Source organism: Pelophylax lessonae, assembly GCF_965119305.1.
Source record: "Pelophylax lessonae genome assembly, chromosome: 9".
Classification (NCBI taxonomy): Eukaryota; Metazoa; Chordata; class Amphibia; order Anura; family Ranidae; genus Pelophylax; species Pelophylax lessonae.
The window spans coordinates 5,077,237-5,094,842 of record NC_138776.1 but is presented as its reverse complement, the minus strand read 5'-3'; the positions used below and the strand labels follow the sequence as shown (position 1 = coordinate 5,094,842).

The following is a 17,606-nucleotide window of genomic DNA, read 5'->3' as shown; positions in this document are numbered from 1 at the left end:
ATCTCCCTTTAGAGCAGGCCAGGGTCCCCATAAATCCCCCTTTAGAGCAGGGTCCCCCATAGATTCCCTTTAGAGCAGGCCAGCGTCCCCATAGATCCCCCTTTCCGATAGGGATCCCCATAGATCCCCCTTTAGAGCAGGGTCCCCATGGATCCTCATTTAGAGAAGGGTCCCCATAGAATCTATGGGGACCCTTCTCTAAAAGGGGAACTATGGGGACCCTTCTCTAAAGGGGGATCTATGGGGACCCTGCTCTAAAGGGGGATCTATGGGGACCCTGCTCTAAAAAGGGATCCATGGGGACCCTGCTCTCAAGGGGGATCTATGCGGACCCTGGGCCTGCACTAAAGGGGATCTAGAGAAACTGAGCTCTAAAGGGGGATCTACGGGGACTATGCTCTAAAGGGGGATCTATGGCATAGATCCCTTTTAGAGCAGGGTAACCATAGATCCCCTTTTAAAGCAGGACAGCATCCCTAAAGATCCCCCTTTACTAGAGCAGGTCCTCTCATAGATCCCCCTTCAGAGCAGGTCATATAGGGTCTTCTATAGATCCCCCTTTAGAGCAGACAAGGCAGGGTTCCCTATAGATCTCCTTTAATGATCTGATTTTATATTCTGGACTCCCCCTTTCCGATAGGGATCCCCATAGATCCCCCTTTAGAGCAGGGTCCCCATGGATCCTCATTTAGAGAAGGGTCCCCATAGAATCTATGGGGACCCTTCTCTAAAAGGGGAACTATGGGGACCCTTCTCTAAAGGGGGATCTATGGGGACCCTGCTCTAAAGGGGGATCTATGGGGACCCTGCTCTAAAAAGGGATCCATGGGGACCCTGCTCTCAAGGGGGATCTATGGGGACCCTGGGCCTGCACTAAAGGGGATCTAGAGAAACTGAGCTCTAAAGGGGGATCTATGGGGACTATGCTCTAAAGGGGGATCTATGGCATAGATCCCTTTTAGAGCAGGGTAACCATAGATCCCCTTTTAAAGCAGGACAGCATCCCTAAAGATCCTCCTTTACTAGAGCAGGTCCCCTCATAGATCCCCCTTCAGAGCAGGCCATATAGGGTCTTCTATAGATCCCCCTTTAGAGCAGACAAGGCAGGGTTCCCTATAGATCTCCTTTAATGATCTGATTTTATATTCTGGACTCGCTGTTTATAGGAGGACATATACAGTGCAGAACTAATGAAGAGTTGACTTACTAACATCTCTCATGGGCGGGCTGGAGCATGCTGTGCACTGCTGCTGAGACTGGCGGCGGGCATGGCAGGCACGGGCAGCAGGTTGGAGGAGGATTACTCGCAGCTGAGCAGCGCAGGCACGAGTGTCTTCTTGATCTTGTCAGCGCTGGCGGCTGGCCAGCGGGAGGCGGGACTATCTGCAGGGAGCGGCGGGCGGTGACTCCAGCCGGCGAGGCAGTGAGCACATAAATGATCATCTCAGATCTGGGTGCAAAAAATTCAATGATGGCGGGGCAGCGTGGCGGACCCAGCAAGGACCGCTCACGGACACCGGTGTCCGTGAGCGGACACCTTGCCGACCCCTGGTACCACCCCTGTTAGAGAATACAGAACCAAGTATAATTTTGTGGTGGCATTTGCTAGTGATAACAAGAAAGTCAGTAAAATTGATCTAGCACCAATGGACAACCCAATCCAATCTATTGGGGTGGACAATAGATCCACCCCAGCAACAATGGTCTCCCAATTGCCAGCATTATTAGACCCTCCCGCAAGCCAGCAACATTAGACCCCTCCCTCAACAGTAGACCCCTCCCAGCAATAGTTAACCCCCTGCAACACAAGACTCACCCCTAGAAACAATAGATCCTGCACCAGAAACAATAGAACACCCCAGCAACAATAGACCCTCCCTGCAAAAACAGATACCTTCCAGCAACAATAAATTCCCCAGCAGCCAGCATCAATAGACCCTCCAACAGCCTGCAACTAAGACCGCTTCCTCAACAGTACATCCCTTCCAGCAATGACTGACCTGCCAGCAACTTAAGACCCAACCCAGCAATAATAGGTTCCCCGCGAGCAATAGAAGAACTCCCCAGCAACAATAGACCCCCTTCGTTCACAATAATAGATCCCCTCTAGCAACAATAGATTCCCCAGCGGCCAGCATCAAGAGACCCTCCAGCACCTCTTGCCATTACATCATTCAGTTCTGGAGGTGCTGGAACTGCGTTCCCCCACGTTCCCTCTGAAAAAGCCCTGCCCTGGGCTATTCACATCAGCCAGCTCCAGAGGAGCAGAAATTCTCATAAAACACATTTATACAAGAACACAACACAATTTGTTAGAAAGCTTGAACCCACAACCCCAGTGCTGTAAGGTAAGTGCTAACATCGTGTTGTACTCTATGTGGCTCTAACATTGCCATTCCTGCCATCAGGTGATTGCCGGTGGTACCCTGCTGGGTACTTATTGTGGACGGAAGTCTCCTGGAACTCTGAAGACTCTGAGCAACAAGGTGGATTTTCTGTTCCACACCGATGACTCCGGTGACAGCAAAGGGTGGAAACTGCACTACACGACCAAAGGTAAGACGCTGTCCGTCCTTCAGTCTCACATTTATAGTTTATTTAACCACCTAATTGTAGGAAAGCCAAATGTCCCCGCAGTGCACCAGCTACCAGAGCCATGTCTTGCTTTTATTTAGCTTCACGAACGCCTTGCCGAAAACTTTGCAGAAACTTGCCGAAACCTTGTAAATGCTTTATGTACATACGACTCATCTTTATTTTTTGGTTGTGTGTAGGGCCGGGCCAGGAGGGATGAGCCAAATTGAGAGTTTTCATTTCTTCCAAACTTTGGAAAAAGTTGGGAGATTTTGCCAGTTTGATAAAATCCATTGGAGTCAACGTAGAAGGCAAAAATGAAGGTAGTTGGTGGCTTTTAGCTCATTCACACGTCCTGAATTGGCAAAGTACACTGGGAATACCTGAGGGTGGATCCCAGATGTTCAGCCAGTAGGACTCAATGTAAGGCTGAAAGGAGCTGGGGCTGCCTGCGGCAGAAAGCATATATCCCCATATCCAGCAGTTGCCTGCCATTAGGGACAGATGGCCAGTCCTGGACACAGGGTCAGACATTACAGGGCAGTACTGGGACAGGTTCATCTAGCGCCCAGGGCAAGGATGCGAAACTGCACCCCTTCCCCAATGTTAATGCATACCGTAGAATGGGTTTGCTGCTCTGTGTCCATTCTCTGCCCCCCTTGTTCTGCTGGGCCCAGGGGAGCTTCTCCTCCTGCTCACCCCTTGTCCCAGCCCTGTTACAAGTTCAGACATTTATCTGTTAACTGCTGGTTGTGTGCCTACAGAAATGTGAAGATCTTTACAACATGGCCTTCGCCTTTACTCTTCCAGACCTTACATACACATTCTGCACAGTGCAAATCCAACACTAACAACAGGATGGCCTCCCAGCTCCTCCAAGGTCCTCAATCTAGGTCCCCCATAGGTGGGTTCTCCATCAGAGCCTGTTATGGGCCTAAGGGTTCATTTCCAAAGGCCACAAACCCATACAAAGAAATTAAGGATGCTGCTTCCGGCTCTAGTAGGTCTTTATAGGCAGTGAATGAACTCGTCTCAGCTCCACAGAAGTCAATGAGGACGAAAAATAAGTCCCAGGAGCCAATGTAAAGAGTGGAAGTAGCCTCAGCCTAGACTCCCTCCAGACCACGCCACCCAACATGTTTCGCCTCACCCACAGGGCTTAGTCATGAGAAGCCCTGTGGGCGGGAAAAAACTTGTTAAGTGTGTGGCCTGGACACAGTCTAGGCCAGCCGTCATTAAATTGCGGCCCGCGGTCCAGGAGCGGCCCGCACAATGCTTCTGCCCGGACCCGTCAGGCCGCCACTGTAAATAGTCATTGGTTTGCTGGGACCGCGGGTGTCCCAGCAACCAGTGACATCCCGTGTGTGCCCCCTGCTTCTTCTTCGGCTTCCTCCCAGCCGGTGTTCTGTCAGAGGTGTCATCGGCCGCGAGTTGGGGGCGTGATGTCATGTGCACGCCCCGCCCCCCTGCTCCTAACTGCGGCTCCTGACTCTCACACTCAGCCTAGCCGTGAGCTGGGGCGTGATATCACATGCACGCCCCGCCCCCCTGATGTTCACGGCTCCTGGCTCTGACATTTTCCGCTCCCAAAGGTATGTGGGGCACATTTTTTAGGCGGTTGCTTAATTTTATAAAATGCAGACTTATGGGCATATTTTGTTAAGGGGCACACAGATGGGCACATTTGTGCCCATTAGAGTGCCCCATAAAATAAAATATGCCCATAAGAGTGCCCCTAACATAGAATGTGCCCATCAGCGTGCGCCTTATTTTATGTTAAGGGTCAATCTAATGGGCATATTTTATGTTAATGGGCACTCTAATGGGCATATTTAATGTTAAGAGCAACGCTGATGGACACGTTTTGTTGTGCCCATCAGCGTGCCCCTTAACATAAAATGTTCCCATCAGAGCGCCCCCTAACATAAAATATGCCCATCAGAATGCCCCCTAACATAAAATGTGCCCATCAGCGTGCCCCCTAATATAAAATATGGCCATCAGAGTGCCCCTAACATAAAATGTGCCCATCAGCGTTCCCCTTATTTTATGTTAAGGGTCACGCTGATGGACAAATTTTATGCTAAGGGTCACGCTGATGAGCAAATTTTATGCTAAGGGTCACGCTGATGGGCACATTTTATGTTAGGGGGCACTCTGATGGGCACATTTTACACATTTTATGTTAGGGGTCACACAGATGGGCACATTTTATGTTAAGGGGCACTCTAATGGGCATATTTTATGTTAAGAGCAACGCTGATGGACATATTTTGTTTTGCCCATCAGCATGCCCCCTAACATAAAATGTGCCCATCAGCGTGCCCCCTTACATAAAATGGGCCCATCAGAGGGCCCCCTAACATAAAATGTGCCCAACAGAGTGCCCCTTAACATAAAATGTGCCCATCAGCGTGCCCCCTAACATAAAATGTGCCCAACAGAGTGCCCCCTAACATAAAATGTGCCCATCAGCCTGCCCCCTAACATAAAATGTGCCCATCAGCGTGCCCCCTAACATAAAATGTGCCCATCAGAGTGCCCGCTAACATAAAATATGCCCATTTGAGTGCCCCTTAACATAAAATGTGTCCATCAGAGTGCCCCCTAACATAAAATGTGCCCATCAGCGTGCCCCTTATTTTATGTTAAGGGTCACGCTAATGGGCAAATTTTATGCTAAGGGTAATGCTGATGGACACATTTTATGTTAAGGGGCACTCAAATGGGCATATTTTATGTTAAGAGCAACGCTGATGGACACGTTTTGTTTTGCCCATCTTTCGGAGTCATAGCACAGACTTCAGATTCGGACATCGGCCCAAAGAAAATTTTAGCGACCGGACCTCCTTGAATTTTAATTCATTACCCCTGGTCTAGGCTGAGGATGCTTCCACTCTTTACATGAGGGTTTTGTGTGATGTGCGGCTCCTGGGACTTCTTTTCCTACTTCACAGGCTTACTTGTCAGTATACCTGGGGTAGTCATTTCCCATAACCCTCTACGCTAGGCTCCTCCTGCCCTATAATAAATGGTCGCCAGTCCTCAGGAGGGATGTGTTGGAGCTGGAGAGAGTCCAGAGAAGGGCAACTAAACTAATTAGGGGATTGGAGGACCTTAATTATGAAGAGCGTCTGCAATCGCTTGATTTATTCTCCCTGGAGAAGAGACGCCTGAGAGGGGACATGATAGCAATTTATAAATATCTCAATGGTGATCTCAGCATAGAAAAAAAGCTTTTCAGTCTAAAGGATTGCATTAAGACTCGAGGGCATACAATGCGTTTAGAGGAGAAGCATTTTAACCTCAGGCAATGCAGGGGGTTCTTTACTGTTAGGGCTACAAGATTGTGGAATTCTCTACCACAAGAGGTGGTTTCTGCGGGAAGTATGGTTGCTTTCAAAAGACTCTTAGAAGACGTACATCTCAAGGATCAGAGCATTCAGGGCTATGAGAGATGATTACAGCCACACACACCTACACAGGTTGAACTGGATGGACTATTGTCTTTATTCAACCTCAGCTACTATGTAACTATGTGTATTTAACATTCAACCAGACTTGTTCTTTAATGCAAAAGAAGTTTTGTAGTTTCTCCAAGCCAGTTCTTCAGCTCTAATGAGTGTCAGGAACCTACCCCAGAATTTAAATCGATACGGCAACTCCAACTCCTTCATCCAATCATCATGGAAGGTGTCAAGGCAGATATTGATTTCCCAAGAACAGGATGGGAGGTGTGAAAGATTCTGAAATCGCTCTTTTCTAGTTACATAATTATAGTAACCTTGGTGGTAATCCTTCTATGCACATGGCTGAAGGTGTGAATTGTTGCCAAATTGCCGGGGTAGAGATGTTAACGCGGCATTATATGTGAAAGAAAAATTTGTTCAAAACCCCCATCCTTGTTCAGGAGGGTAAATTCTACAGGTCAGGACTCCTACATCTTAAAGTGGTTCCAAAGGCTCTAGTTTTTTTTTTTTACCCTCATGCATTCTTGACCTTCTCTGTTCAGCTGCCCCCCAGCCCCCTAATACTTACCTGAGCCCCATTGTGATCCAGCAATGTTCACAAGAGCTTCGGCTCTCTGGGGACTCTCCCTCCTCATTGGCTATGACATCAGCCATTGGCTCCCGCTGCTGTCAATCACAGTCAGTGAGCCAAAGAGAAGAGAGAGGGGGTGGGGCCGAATGGACACACAGAGCACTGACTCGAGAGCGAGCTGCTTGCTCTGGGGGCATTCAGAAGAAGGGAGGGGCATGGCTGTATTGACTGTAATTTATGCAAATATGCGGCCCCTCGGCACCAAGGCCCAGGCAGAGAAAGGCCGCATGTTTGCACCCTCCACTGCCACATTTGGCATTTTTTGGCACCTCTATCCCCTGCAGTCTTCTGGGACAAATCACAGGTCCCAGAAGACTATGGGACCATTTACAAAGCACAGCACATTAGGGAACCGGCTGTGAAGCCACTTCCTTTTTTCCTTACCTGCAATGCTGGCGCTTGCACCCGAAGGCCATTGAAGAATTAGAGGACATCGCTGGATCCCTGGATAGGTAAGTGTCACATAGTTACATAGTTACATAGTTAGTGAGGTTGAAAAAAGACATCAGTCCATCCAGTTCAACCTATGATGTGTGTGTGTTTGCTTTTAACCGTACATTGTATACCCCTGTATGTTGTACATTGTATACCCCTGTATGTTGTACATTGTATACCCCTGTATGTTGTACATTGTATACCCCTGTATGTTGTACATTGTATACCCCTGTATGTTGTACATTGTATACCCCTGTATGTTGTGGTCTCTAAGGTGCCCATCTAATAGTTTTTTGAAACTATCAATGCTCCCTGCTGATACCACTGCTTGTGGAAGAGAATTCCACATCCTTACCGCTCTTACAGTGAAGAACCCCTTACGCATTTTAAGGTTAAACCGCCTTTCCTCTAGTTTTAGTGAGTGGCCACATGTCTTGTTGTATCTCCTTTCTCTGAATAGTTTGTTCCTTATGCTAGGGTCGCCAGTACAGTATTTGTACATTGATATCATATCCCCCCTCAGTCGTCTCTTCTCCAGAGAGAAAAGGTTCAGTGCTTGTAGTCTTTCCTCATAGCTGATGTCCTCCATTCCCCTAATTATTTTAGTTGCCCTTCTCTGGACTCTTTCCAGTTCCAGCACATCCTTCCTGAGGACCGGTGCCCAGAACTGGACAGCATACTCCAGATGTGGCCGGACCAGAGTCTTGTAGAGTGGGAGAATAATCTCTTTATTTCTGGAGTGATTCCCCTTTTTTATACATCCCAGTATTCTGTTGGCTTTGCTTGCAGCAGCTTGGCATTGCATGCCACTGCCAAGCTTGTTGTCTACCAGTACCCCCAGGTCCTTTTCCATCCTAGACTCACCCAGAGGTTCCCCCCCCTAGTGAGTAGCTTGCTTTCTGGCCCCCAAGTGCATTACTTTTCCACATCCTGCATAGAAGATATTGGCAAATACTGAGATTGTACTAGATATCCCCTCCTCTTGATCATTTATGAATAAATTAAACAGGATTGGTCCCAGGACAGAACCCTGGGGGACCCCGCTTTCCACACCCGCCCAATCCGAGTACTCCCCATTAATCATCATCACCCTCTGGACTCTCCCCTGGAACCAGTTCTCTATCCAGGTACTCACCTTATGGTCCATACCTACCTTCCTTAGTTTGTACAGTAAGCGTTTGTGGGGAACGGTGTCAAAGGCCTTTGCGAAGTCCAGATACACCACATCCACAGGCCTTCCTTTATCTAGGTGGCAGCTCACTTCATCATAGAAGGTTAATAGATTGGTCTGGCAAGAACGATTTTTCATGAATCCATGCTGATTACTACTAATAATACCGTTTTCATTACTAAAGTCTTGTATGTGGTCTCTTAACATCCCCTCCAAAATCTTGCAGACTACAGATGTTAGGCTGACCGGCCTATAGTTACCCGGGATACATCTAGGCCCCTTTTTAAATATTGGTACCACGTTGGCTTTTTTCCAATCAGCTGGCACCATACCCGTCTGTACACTATCCTTAAATATCAAGAATAATGGTCTGGCAATCACCTGGCTGAGCTCTTTAAGAACCCTCGGGTGCAAGCCATCCGGTCCCGGTGATTTATTTATGTTAAGTTTCTCTATTTTAGTTCTAAGTCTATCTTCTGTTAGCCATGGCGGTATTTCCTGAGGTGTGTTGTTTAGTTCGGCCTTACATACACTAGGTTCGTGTAGCCCCCCGATTCTTCTGTGAAGACTGAAGAGAAGAAATTATTTAACACTTCCACCTTTTCCCTGTCCTCAGTGGCCATATTTCCTTTGTCATCTTTTATGGGGCCAATGTGTTCTGGCCTCGCTTTCTTACTGTTTATATACTTAAAGAACTTCTTGGGGTTCCTTTTACTTTCCTCCGCTATATGTCTCTCGTGTTCTATTTTAGCCGCCCTGATTTCGTCTTTACATTTCTTATTACACTCTTTGTAATGCTTGAATGCTGCCAATGACCCCTCAGTCTTGTATTTTTTGAAGGCCCTTTCTTTAGCACTAATATGCATTTTTATGTTGGAGTTTTGCTCTTTTAAATTTATTTCCCTTTGTAATCCACTGGTCAATCCCTTTGTTTAGTATGCTCTTGAAGCACTCCCATTTTTGCTCCGTGTTCTTTGTTCCCAGGGTTCTATCCCAATAGATATTTTCTAGCAGCGAGCGCAGTTTTGGGAAATTGGCTCTTTTAAAATTCAGCGTCCTTATATTACCCCTCTGCTTCCTATAACTGTAATTAATACTGAAACTTATTGACCTATGGTCACTGTTTCCTAAGTTGCCCCGTATTTCTATATCCGTGAGCAGGTCTGTATTGTTGGTAATCAGTAGGTCAAGTACCGCATTGTTTCTTGTCGGTGCATTCACCATCTGACCCATGAAATTGTCCTGCAAAACATTTAGGAACTGCCTAGCCTTGGCTGAGTGTGCGGTTCCTTCTGCCCAGTCTATATCTGGATAATTAAAGTCCCCCATTATAATGACATTTCCCATCCTTGCTGCTGCCAATCCTATCTGTAAAATGAGGTCCGCCTCCCCCTCCTCCCTCAGGTTGGGGGGCCTATAGCATACGCCCAATATTACCTTCCCCACCGTGCCTTCCCTTTGAAGCTCCACCCATAGGGATTCTGCCTCGTCCTTAGCTCCATTATTAATATCATCCCTCATATTTACCTGTACACTGTTCTTAATATACAGACATACCCCTCCCCCTTTTTTACCTTCTCTATCTCTGCGATAAAGGGAATACCCCTGAATGGTCGCCATCCAGTCATGAGAGCTGTCGAACCAAGTCTCAGTTATCCCCACAAAATCTAAGTCCTCCTCAAACATCAGCAGCTCCATCTCTCCCATCTTGTTGGCCAGGCTTCTGGCATTGGTATACAAACTTCTTCATTTTGATCGGTTACATATATCCTCATTTGATGTTTTTAGGCTGCTCTCTTGATTTTTCCCCATACCCACCCTGGGTATAGGAGCTCCGAACACCCTACCGCTAATGCCCCCATTTCTGCCCTCTGAAACTTGCTTTCCACTGGCTAATTCTACATCTGTACCCTCCCCCCCATCACCTAGTTTAAAAGCCCCTCTAACTTTTTGGCCATCCTCGCACCCAGTACGGCTGCACCCACCCCATTTAGGTGCAATCCGTCCCTACCAAAGAGCCGGTGACCGACTGAGAAGACGGCCCAGTTCTCCAGGAACCCGAAACCCTCCTTACTACACCAGCTCCTCAGCCACTCGTTAACTTCCCTAATCTCCCACTGCCTCTCTGGTGTGGCTCGAGGTACAGGTAGTATTTCGGAAAATTCTACCTTGGAGGTCCTAGTCCTCAACTTAGCGCCTCAGTCCCTGAAATTGTTTAGGACTCTCCATCTTCCTCTGCCTATGTCATTGGTACCCATGTGTACCATGACAGCTGGGTCTTCCCCAGCCCCACCCAGTAATCTGTCCACCCGATCCACGATGTGCCGAACCCGAGCGCCTGGCAAACAACAGACTGTTTGGCACACACGGTCTTTGTCACAGATTACACTGTCTGCCCTTCTAATAATTGAGTCCCCTACCACCATCACCTGTCTTTCCTTTCCCTTTCTCCCGGCCTCACTGGAGGAGTTCTTCCCCTGGCAGCTAGGGGCGTCACTCTGCTCCAGCAATGCTGGTCCCTGACTGGTTTCCAAAACATCACACAACGGGGCGAATCTATTGGGGTGCTCCAGCCCAGGATCAGCCTCCTTGCCTTGTCCCCTTCTACCCCTCCTAACTGTCACCCCTCTACTCTGCTCTGATGCCTGCACCTCCGATACTCCGCCCACCTCTGTGCAGACCCCTGCCTGCACCTGACTGGTACAATCCTGGCTCTCCTCCGGTATGGACAATCGTCTCAGTGTTGCCAGCTGCTTCCCTAGATTCAAGACCTGAGCTTCCAGGGAAGCAACTTGCTTACATTTTGCGCATTTGTATTCGCCCTCGATCACCTGTCCGAGGAACGCATACATATCACAAGATGTACACCGAGTCGCATCTCCACACCCGCCGGGCATTGTACCTACTAATCTAATCTAATGGGGATTCAGTGATTTAAGTCTATCCTATGTGGCTATTTCCTGGCTTCCTAACTCTACCTTCTCACCCTCTGGTACTCCGCTACCCTCACTTGACACTCAGTTGCACAACACTCACAATCTCACAGCCCGGTCAGTCGCACAACACTCCCAGTCGCACCTCCCGGTCAGTCGCACAACACTCACAGTCACACACACTCACAGTTTCACAGCCCGGTTCAGTCGCACCACACTCACAATCGCACAGCCTGGTCAGTCGCACAACACTCTCAGTTGCCCAACACTCAGTCGCACAGCCCGGTCAGTCGCACCACACTCACAGTCGCACAACCCTCACAGACACACAGCCCGGTCAGTCGCACAACACTCACAGACACACAGCCCGGTCAGTCGCACAACACTCACAGACACACAGCCCGGTCAGTCGCACAACCCTCACAGACACAGAGATACTCACCTGTCGCAAAGATACTCACCAGTCGCAAGGATACTCACCAGTCGCAAGGATACTCACCAGTCGCAAGGATACTCACCAGTTGCAAGGATACTCACCAGTCGCAAAGATACTCACCAGTCACGAGGATACTCACCAGTCGCAAAGATACTCACCAGTTGCAAGGACACTCACCAGTTGCAAGGACACTCACCAGTCGCAAGGATACTCACCATTCGCAAGGACACTCACCAGTCGCAAGGATACTCACCAGTCGCAAGGATATTCACCAGTCGCAAAGATACTCACCAGTAGCAAAGATACTCACCAGTCGCAAAGATACTTACCTGTCACAGGGATACTCACCAGTCGCAAGGATACTCTCCAGTCGCAAGGATACTCACCAGTCGCAAGGATACTCACCAGTCGCAAAGATACTTACCAGTCGCAAGGATACTCACCAGTCACAAGATACTCACCAGTCGCAAGATACTCCCCAGTCGCAAGATACTCACCAGTCGCAAGGACACTCACCAGTCACAAAGATACTCACCAGGTACTCACAGAGCCTCAGTCAGTGTTCAACCTCAGTCACCAGTCTTGTGTATGTGTCCCTTTAAGCCTGACACTTGCAGTTCCTGACCTCCTCCCTCAGGCGGTCAGTCTTCTTCCCAAGCTCCTGCCTCCCTCCTCTGTCACTTGCCGATCAGTCTCCCCTCAGCTCCTCTCCCTGCCTATGGCCAGGGTAGGTATTGTACATCTCCTCTGCTCCCCTGCCCTCTCTCTGTCTGCCGCCCGCTCTTGCAGGGGGGGGTTACCGCACCACTCGCTGCCCGCACACCACACGCTCTTTCCTCTGGGGAGGGGGGTGTTACCGCACCGCCCGCTGCCCGCACACCGCACGCTCTTTCCTCTGGGGGGGGTTCTCGCACCGCTCGACGCCGCTCTTCTTAGGAGGGGGGGGGTGTTCACACACACTCACTCCTTTCAGTCACACACACGCGCTCCTCACACAAGTCCGCCCTGTCAGCCTCTGTTCCCGCGCTCTGCTCTAGTCCGCAGCACAGCACAACCTGTCTGTAGAAAGCCGCAGGCTTCTGTCTCATTTCACATAACAGTCCTTCTAATCAAGCTATCAGACCAATCCCTGCTGACTCATTTTCAAGTCCTCGTTTGCATGGCTAAGGAGGACCTGAAGGAGGACTACATGTACTTTACAATTGACCAATAGGAAAACGGTTGTTGGGGGCGGGATGATCCAAATTCGGTATAAAAGTGTGTTGTGTACTTCCAATAAATGTCTTCCTGTTTGAACTTACATACAGCCTGCCTGGTGTTTGTTCTAATGAATTCCGAACGGCACATAGCTGTAGTTCGGATCCCGGAGCCTTGGATGAGCGAACCATCAGACGTTGCGATCTGCAAGCTGACTCACTAGTAACAGAGGAGTGTCGGGAGAGCGGAAGCGAGCAAGCAAGGGTCTCGTTACATCCCCATCCTGCACTCAGTGGGAGCCGCTCAGGAGATCAGATCTATGGAAGCAGTTGGGAGACAAGCTGTAACTTGTAAATACAGAAGCCGGACCCCTGTGTTTACAAGTGATAGTGGTGAGCAGGGAGAAGAGGGCCTGAGCCAAAGGTGGTAGAACTGAGTTCCACCAAGTTCCAGCTGAAAAAAAAGCCCTGCATATGAGTATCCTCCATTAAACGGATCATTTGAAATGCTTTATTGTCTGTTTCCTCAACATGTGAGTTTATTCATGGAATTAAACCAGGGATCCTTAAACTACGGCCCTCCAGCTGTTGCGGAACTACACATCCCATGAGGCATTGTAAAACTCTGACATTCACAGCCATGACTAGGCATGATGGGAATTGTAGTTCCTGAACAACTGGAGGGCCGTAGTTTGAAGACCCCAGAGTTAAACTGTCTGAATTGTTGCAAGGTTAAATATATCATCGGGTTGTGTAAGCCCTATATGTGGCTGGAGATAAAGCTTATGGCCTTGTAGTTGGGTCAGGACAGACTGAGATATGTTGACCTTCCCCAGGAGAAGATATTTTTTAACCAATTGGAAATTCTCAGTGTAGGCAGGCATTGATACTACCTTCTACCTTCTACTACCTTTTTTTCAAAAAAATGGAAAAAAGGTACAGTGAGGGAAAAAAGTATTTGATCTCCTGCTGATTTTGTAAGTTTGCCCACTGACAAAGAAATGATCAGTCTATCATTTTATTGGTCAGTTCATTTTACCAGTGAGAGACAGAATAACAATAAAAATATTCAGAAAAATGCATTTCAAAAAAGTTATAAATTAATTTGCATTTTAATGAGTGAAATAAGTATTTGATCCCCTATCAATCAGCAGATTTCTGGCTCCCAGGTGTCTTCTATACAGGTAATGAGCTTAAATTAGGAGGACTCTCTTAAACAGATGCTCAATAGGGTTTAGGTCTGGAGACATGTTTGGCCAGTCCATCACCTTTACCCTCAGCTTCTTTAGCAAGGCAGTGGTCATCTTGGAGGTGTTTGGGGTCGTTATGTTGGAATATTGCCCTGCAGCTCAGTCTCTGAAGGGAGGGGATCATGCTCTGCTTCAGTATGTCACAGTACATGTTGGCATTCATGGTTCCCTCAATGAACTGTAGCTCCCCAGTGCCGGCAGCACTCATGCAGCCCCAGACGACGACACTCCCACCACCATGCTTGACTGTAGGAAGACACACTTGTCTTTGTACTTCTCACCTGGTTGCCCCCACACACGCCTGACACCATCTGAACCAAATAAGTTTATCTTGGTCTCATCAGAGCACAGGACATGGTTCCAGTAATCCATGTCCTTAGTCTGCTTGTCTTCAGCAAACTGTTTGCAGGCTTTCTTGAGCATCATCTTTAGAAGAGGCTTCCTTCTGGGATGACAGCCATGCAGACCAATTTGATGCAGTGTGTGGCGTATGGTCTGAGCACTGACAGGCTGACCCCCCCCCCACACCCCTTCAACCTCTGCAGCAATGCTGGCAGCACTCATACATATATTTCCCAAATACAACCTCTGGATATGAGGCTGAGCACGTGCACTCAACTTCTTTGGTCGACCATGGTGAGGCCTGTTCTGAGTGGAACCTGTCCTGTTAAACCGCTGTATGGTCCTGGCCACTGTGCGGCAGCTCAGTTTCAGGGTCTTGGCAATCTTCTTATAGCCTAGGCCATCTTTATGTAGGGCAACAATTCTTTATTTCAGATCCTCAGAGAGTTCTTTGCCATGAGGTGCCATGTTGAACTTCGAGTGACCAGTATGAGAGAGTGAGAGCGATAACACCAAATGTAACACACCTGCTCCCCATTCACACCTGAGACCTTGTAACACTAACGAGTCACATGACACCGGGGAGGGAAAATGGCTAACTGGTCCCAGTTTGGAGATTGTCACTTAGGGGTGTACTGACTTTTGTTGCCAGCGGTTTAGACATTAATGGCTGTGTGTTGAGTTATTTTGAGGGGACAGTAAATTTACACTGTTTTTCAAGCTGTACACTCACTACTTTACATTGTAGCAAAGTGTCATTTCTTCAGTGTTGTCACATGAAAAGATAGAATCAAATATTTACAGAAATGTGAGGGGTGTACTTACTTTTCTGAGATACTGTATCCTCAGCGCCATCTAGTGGCTGTAATGTTTTTTTTTTTTCCTGTAATGATGACCACTAAATTGATGATCACAGAGAATACACATATTAGGCACATTTGGGGGACTTTTTGGGGCAGTTTTGTGAATGAGATTCAATTTTTTTGTTACTTTTTTTTTTTGCCCACTCATGTAATTTCTTGTTATTACAGCAGAGGGCGGCACAGGACAGGCACTGTTGCTGTTATCAGAACCTTGTGTACATTGCCCTTCTGCCCTCCCTCTTCTTTTCCTCTCATCTATTAAAATCTGCCGTTTTGGTGATGAACCGTTCATTTCTGGGAATTTACCTGACATAGTGGAAGAGAGCCGAAAATGTAAGTATTAACCACTTCTGGACCAGAAGATTTCCCTTGTAATGATTCCGCACTGCGTTATTTTAACTGACAATTGCGCGGTTGCGCAATGCTTTACCCATATAAAATTTACGTCCTTTTTCCCCCACAAATAGAGCTTTCTTTTGATGGTATTTGATCACCTCTGCGATTTTTATTTCTTGCCCTATAAACAAAAAAGAGAGATAATTGTGGAAAAAAACAATATTTTTCACTTTCTGCTATATAACATTCCTAATAAAAAAATTAAAAATCTAATCATCATTTTAGGCCAATTTGTATTCTGCTACATATTTTTTAAAAAAAGAAAAATCCCAATAAGCGTATTTTGATTGGTTTGCGCAAAAGTTATCGCGTCTACAAACTATGGGAAAGATTTATGTCATTTATACCGTATTTATCGGCGTATAACACGCACTTTTTCCTCCTAAAAATGGAGGGCAAAACACCAGTGCATGTTATAAATAAAGAAAAAAAAATAGTCCAGGCAGCGCTGAGAGGCAGAGGAGTGGGCGGGCCGGGCCGAGTAGAAGGAAGGAAGAGCGGTTGCTGTCATAGGAAGTCCCGCCTCCTATAATAGACAGCACTGTGATCCAATGCCGGGACGCGGGACGTGTGACGTCTATCATAGGCGCCGGGACTACTGATGACTGCGGCCGGTCGTCCTCGCTTCTCCTCAGTCCGGCCCGCCCCCCGCTGCCTCTCAGCGCGGCCTTTTTAAAATACCGGTATGTCACCGCTCTCTGCAATGGCGCTGGCGAGGCTGCTGTTACTTTGCCCTGCATTGATGGACACTGCGCTGGCGAGGTTGCACTGGGGGACACTGCGCTGGCGAGGCTGCACTGGGGGACACTGCGCTGGCGAGGCTGCATTAGGGGACACTGCGCTGGCGAGGCTGCACTGGGGGACACTGCACTGGCGAGGCTGCACTGGGGGACACTGCGCTGGCGAGGCTGCATTGATGTACACTGCGCTGGCGAGGCTGCACTGGGGGACACTGCGCTGGCGAGGCTGCATTGATGTACACTGCGCTTGCGAGGCTGCACTGGGGGACACTGCGCTGGCGAGGCTGCATTGATGGACACTGCGCTGGCGAGGCTGCATTGATGTACACTGCGCTTGCGAGGCTGCACTGGGGGACACTGCGCTGGCGAGGCTGCATTAGGGGACACTGCGCTGGCGAGGCTGCACTGGGGGACACTGCACTGGTGAGGCTGCATTGATATACACTGCGCTGGCGAGGCTGCATTGATGGACACTGTGCTGGCGAGGCTGCATTGATGGACACTGCGCTGGCGAGGCTGCATTGATGTACACTGCGCTGATGAGGCTGCATTGATGTACACTGCGCTGGCGAGGCTGCATTGATGGACACTGCGCTGGCGAGGCTGCACTGGGGGACACTGCGCTGGCAAGGCTGCATTGATGTACACTGCGCTGATGAGGCTGCATTGATGTACACTGCGCTGGCAAGGCTGCATTGATGTACACTGCGCTGATGAGGCTGCATTGATGTACACTGCGCTGATGAGGCTGCATTGAAAAAAAAAGTTTTGAGTTCAATGCTGTTTATTTCAAATTTAAGCTTTTTTCCTAAAATTTCCCTCCTAAATTTGAGGTGCGTGTTATACGCCGATAAATACGGTATTTATTTATTTATTTTTACTAGTAATGGCGGTGATCATCGATTTTTAGTGGGACTGCGACATTGCGGCGGACAGATCGGACCCCTAACTGACATTTCTGACACTTTTGGGGGTACCAGTGATATTACTACAGTAATCAGTGCTAAAAATATGCACTGTCACTGTACTAATGACACTGGTAGGAAAGGGGTTAACCTAGGAGGTGATCAAATGGTTAAATGTCAGCCTAGGGGGTGCTTTCTCACTTTGTGGAGGAGGGGCTTATGAAATCAACACGGAGACCTTTCTTCCTAAATAGGAGGAGCTCT

The 17,606-nt window shown here is 48.3% G+C and overlaps 1 protein-coding gene across 1 annotated transcript in view; it reads left to right on the top strand.

Moving 5' to 3' along the window:
- Positions 1-17,606, top strand: part of LOC309564142 (complement C1r-A subcomponent-like) — a gene marked incomplete at its 5' end in the record, with an annotated part of 131,530 nt that overhangs the window by 49,049 nt on the left and 64,875 nt on the right. The window contains one exon of the mRNA XM_082268771.1: positions 2,409-2,556. Coding sequence (XP_082124897.1) covers positions 2,409-2,556 — 148 coding nt within the window. The remainder of the gene's footprint in view (positions 1-2,408; positions 2,557-17,606) is intronic.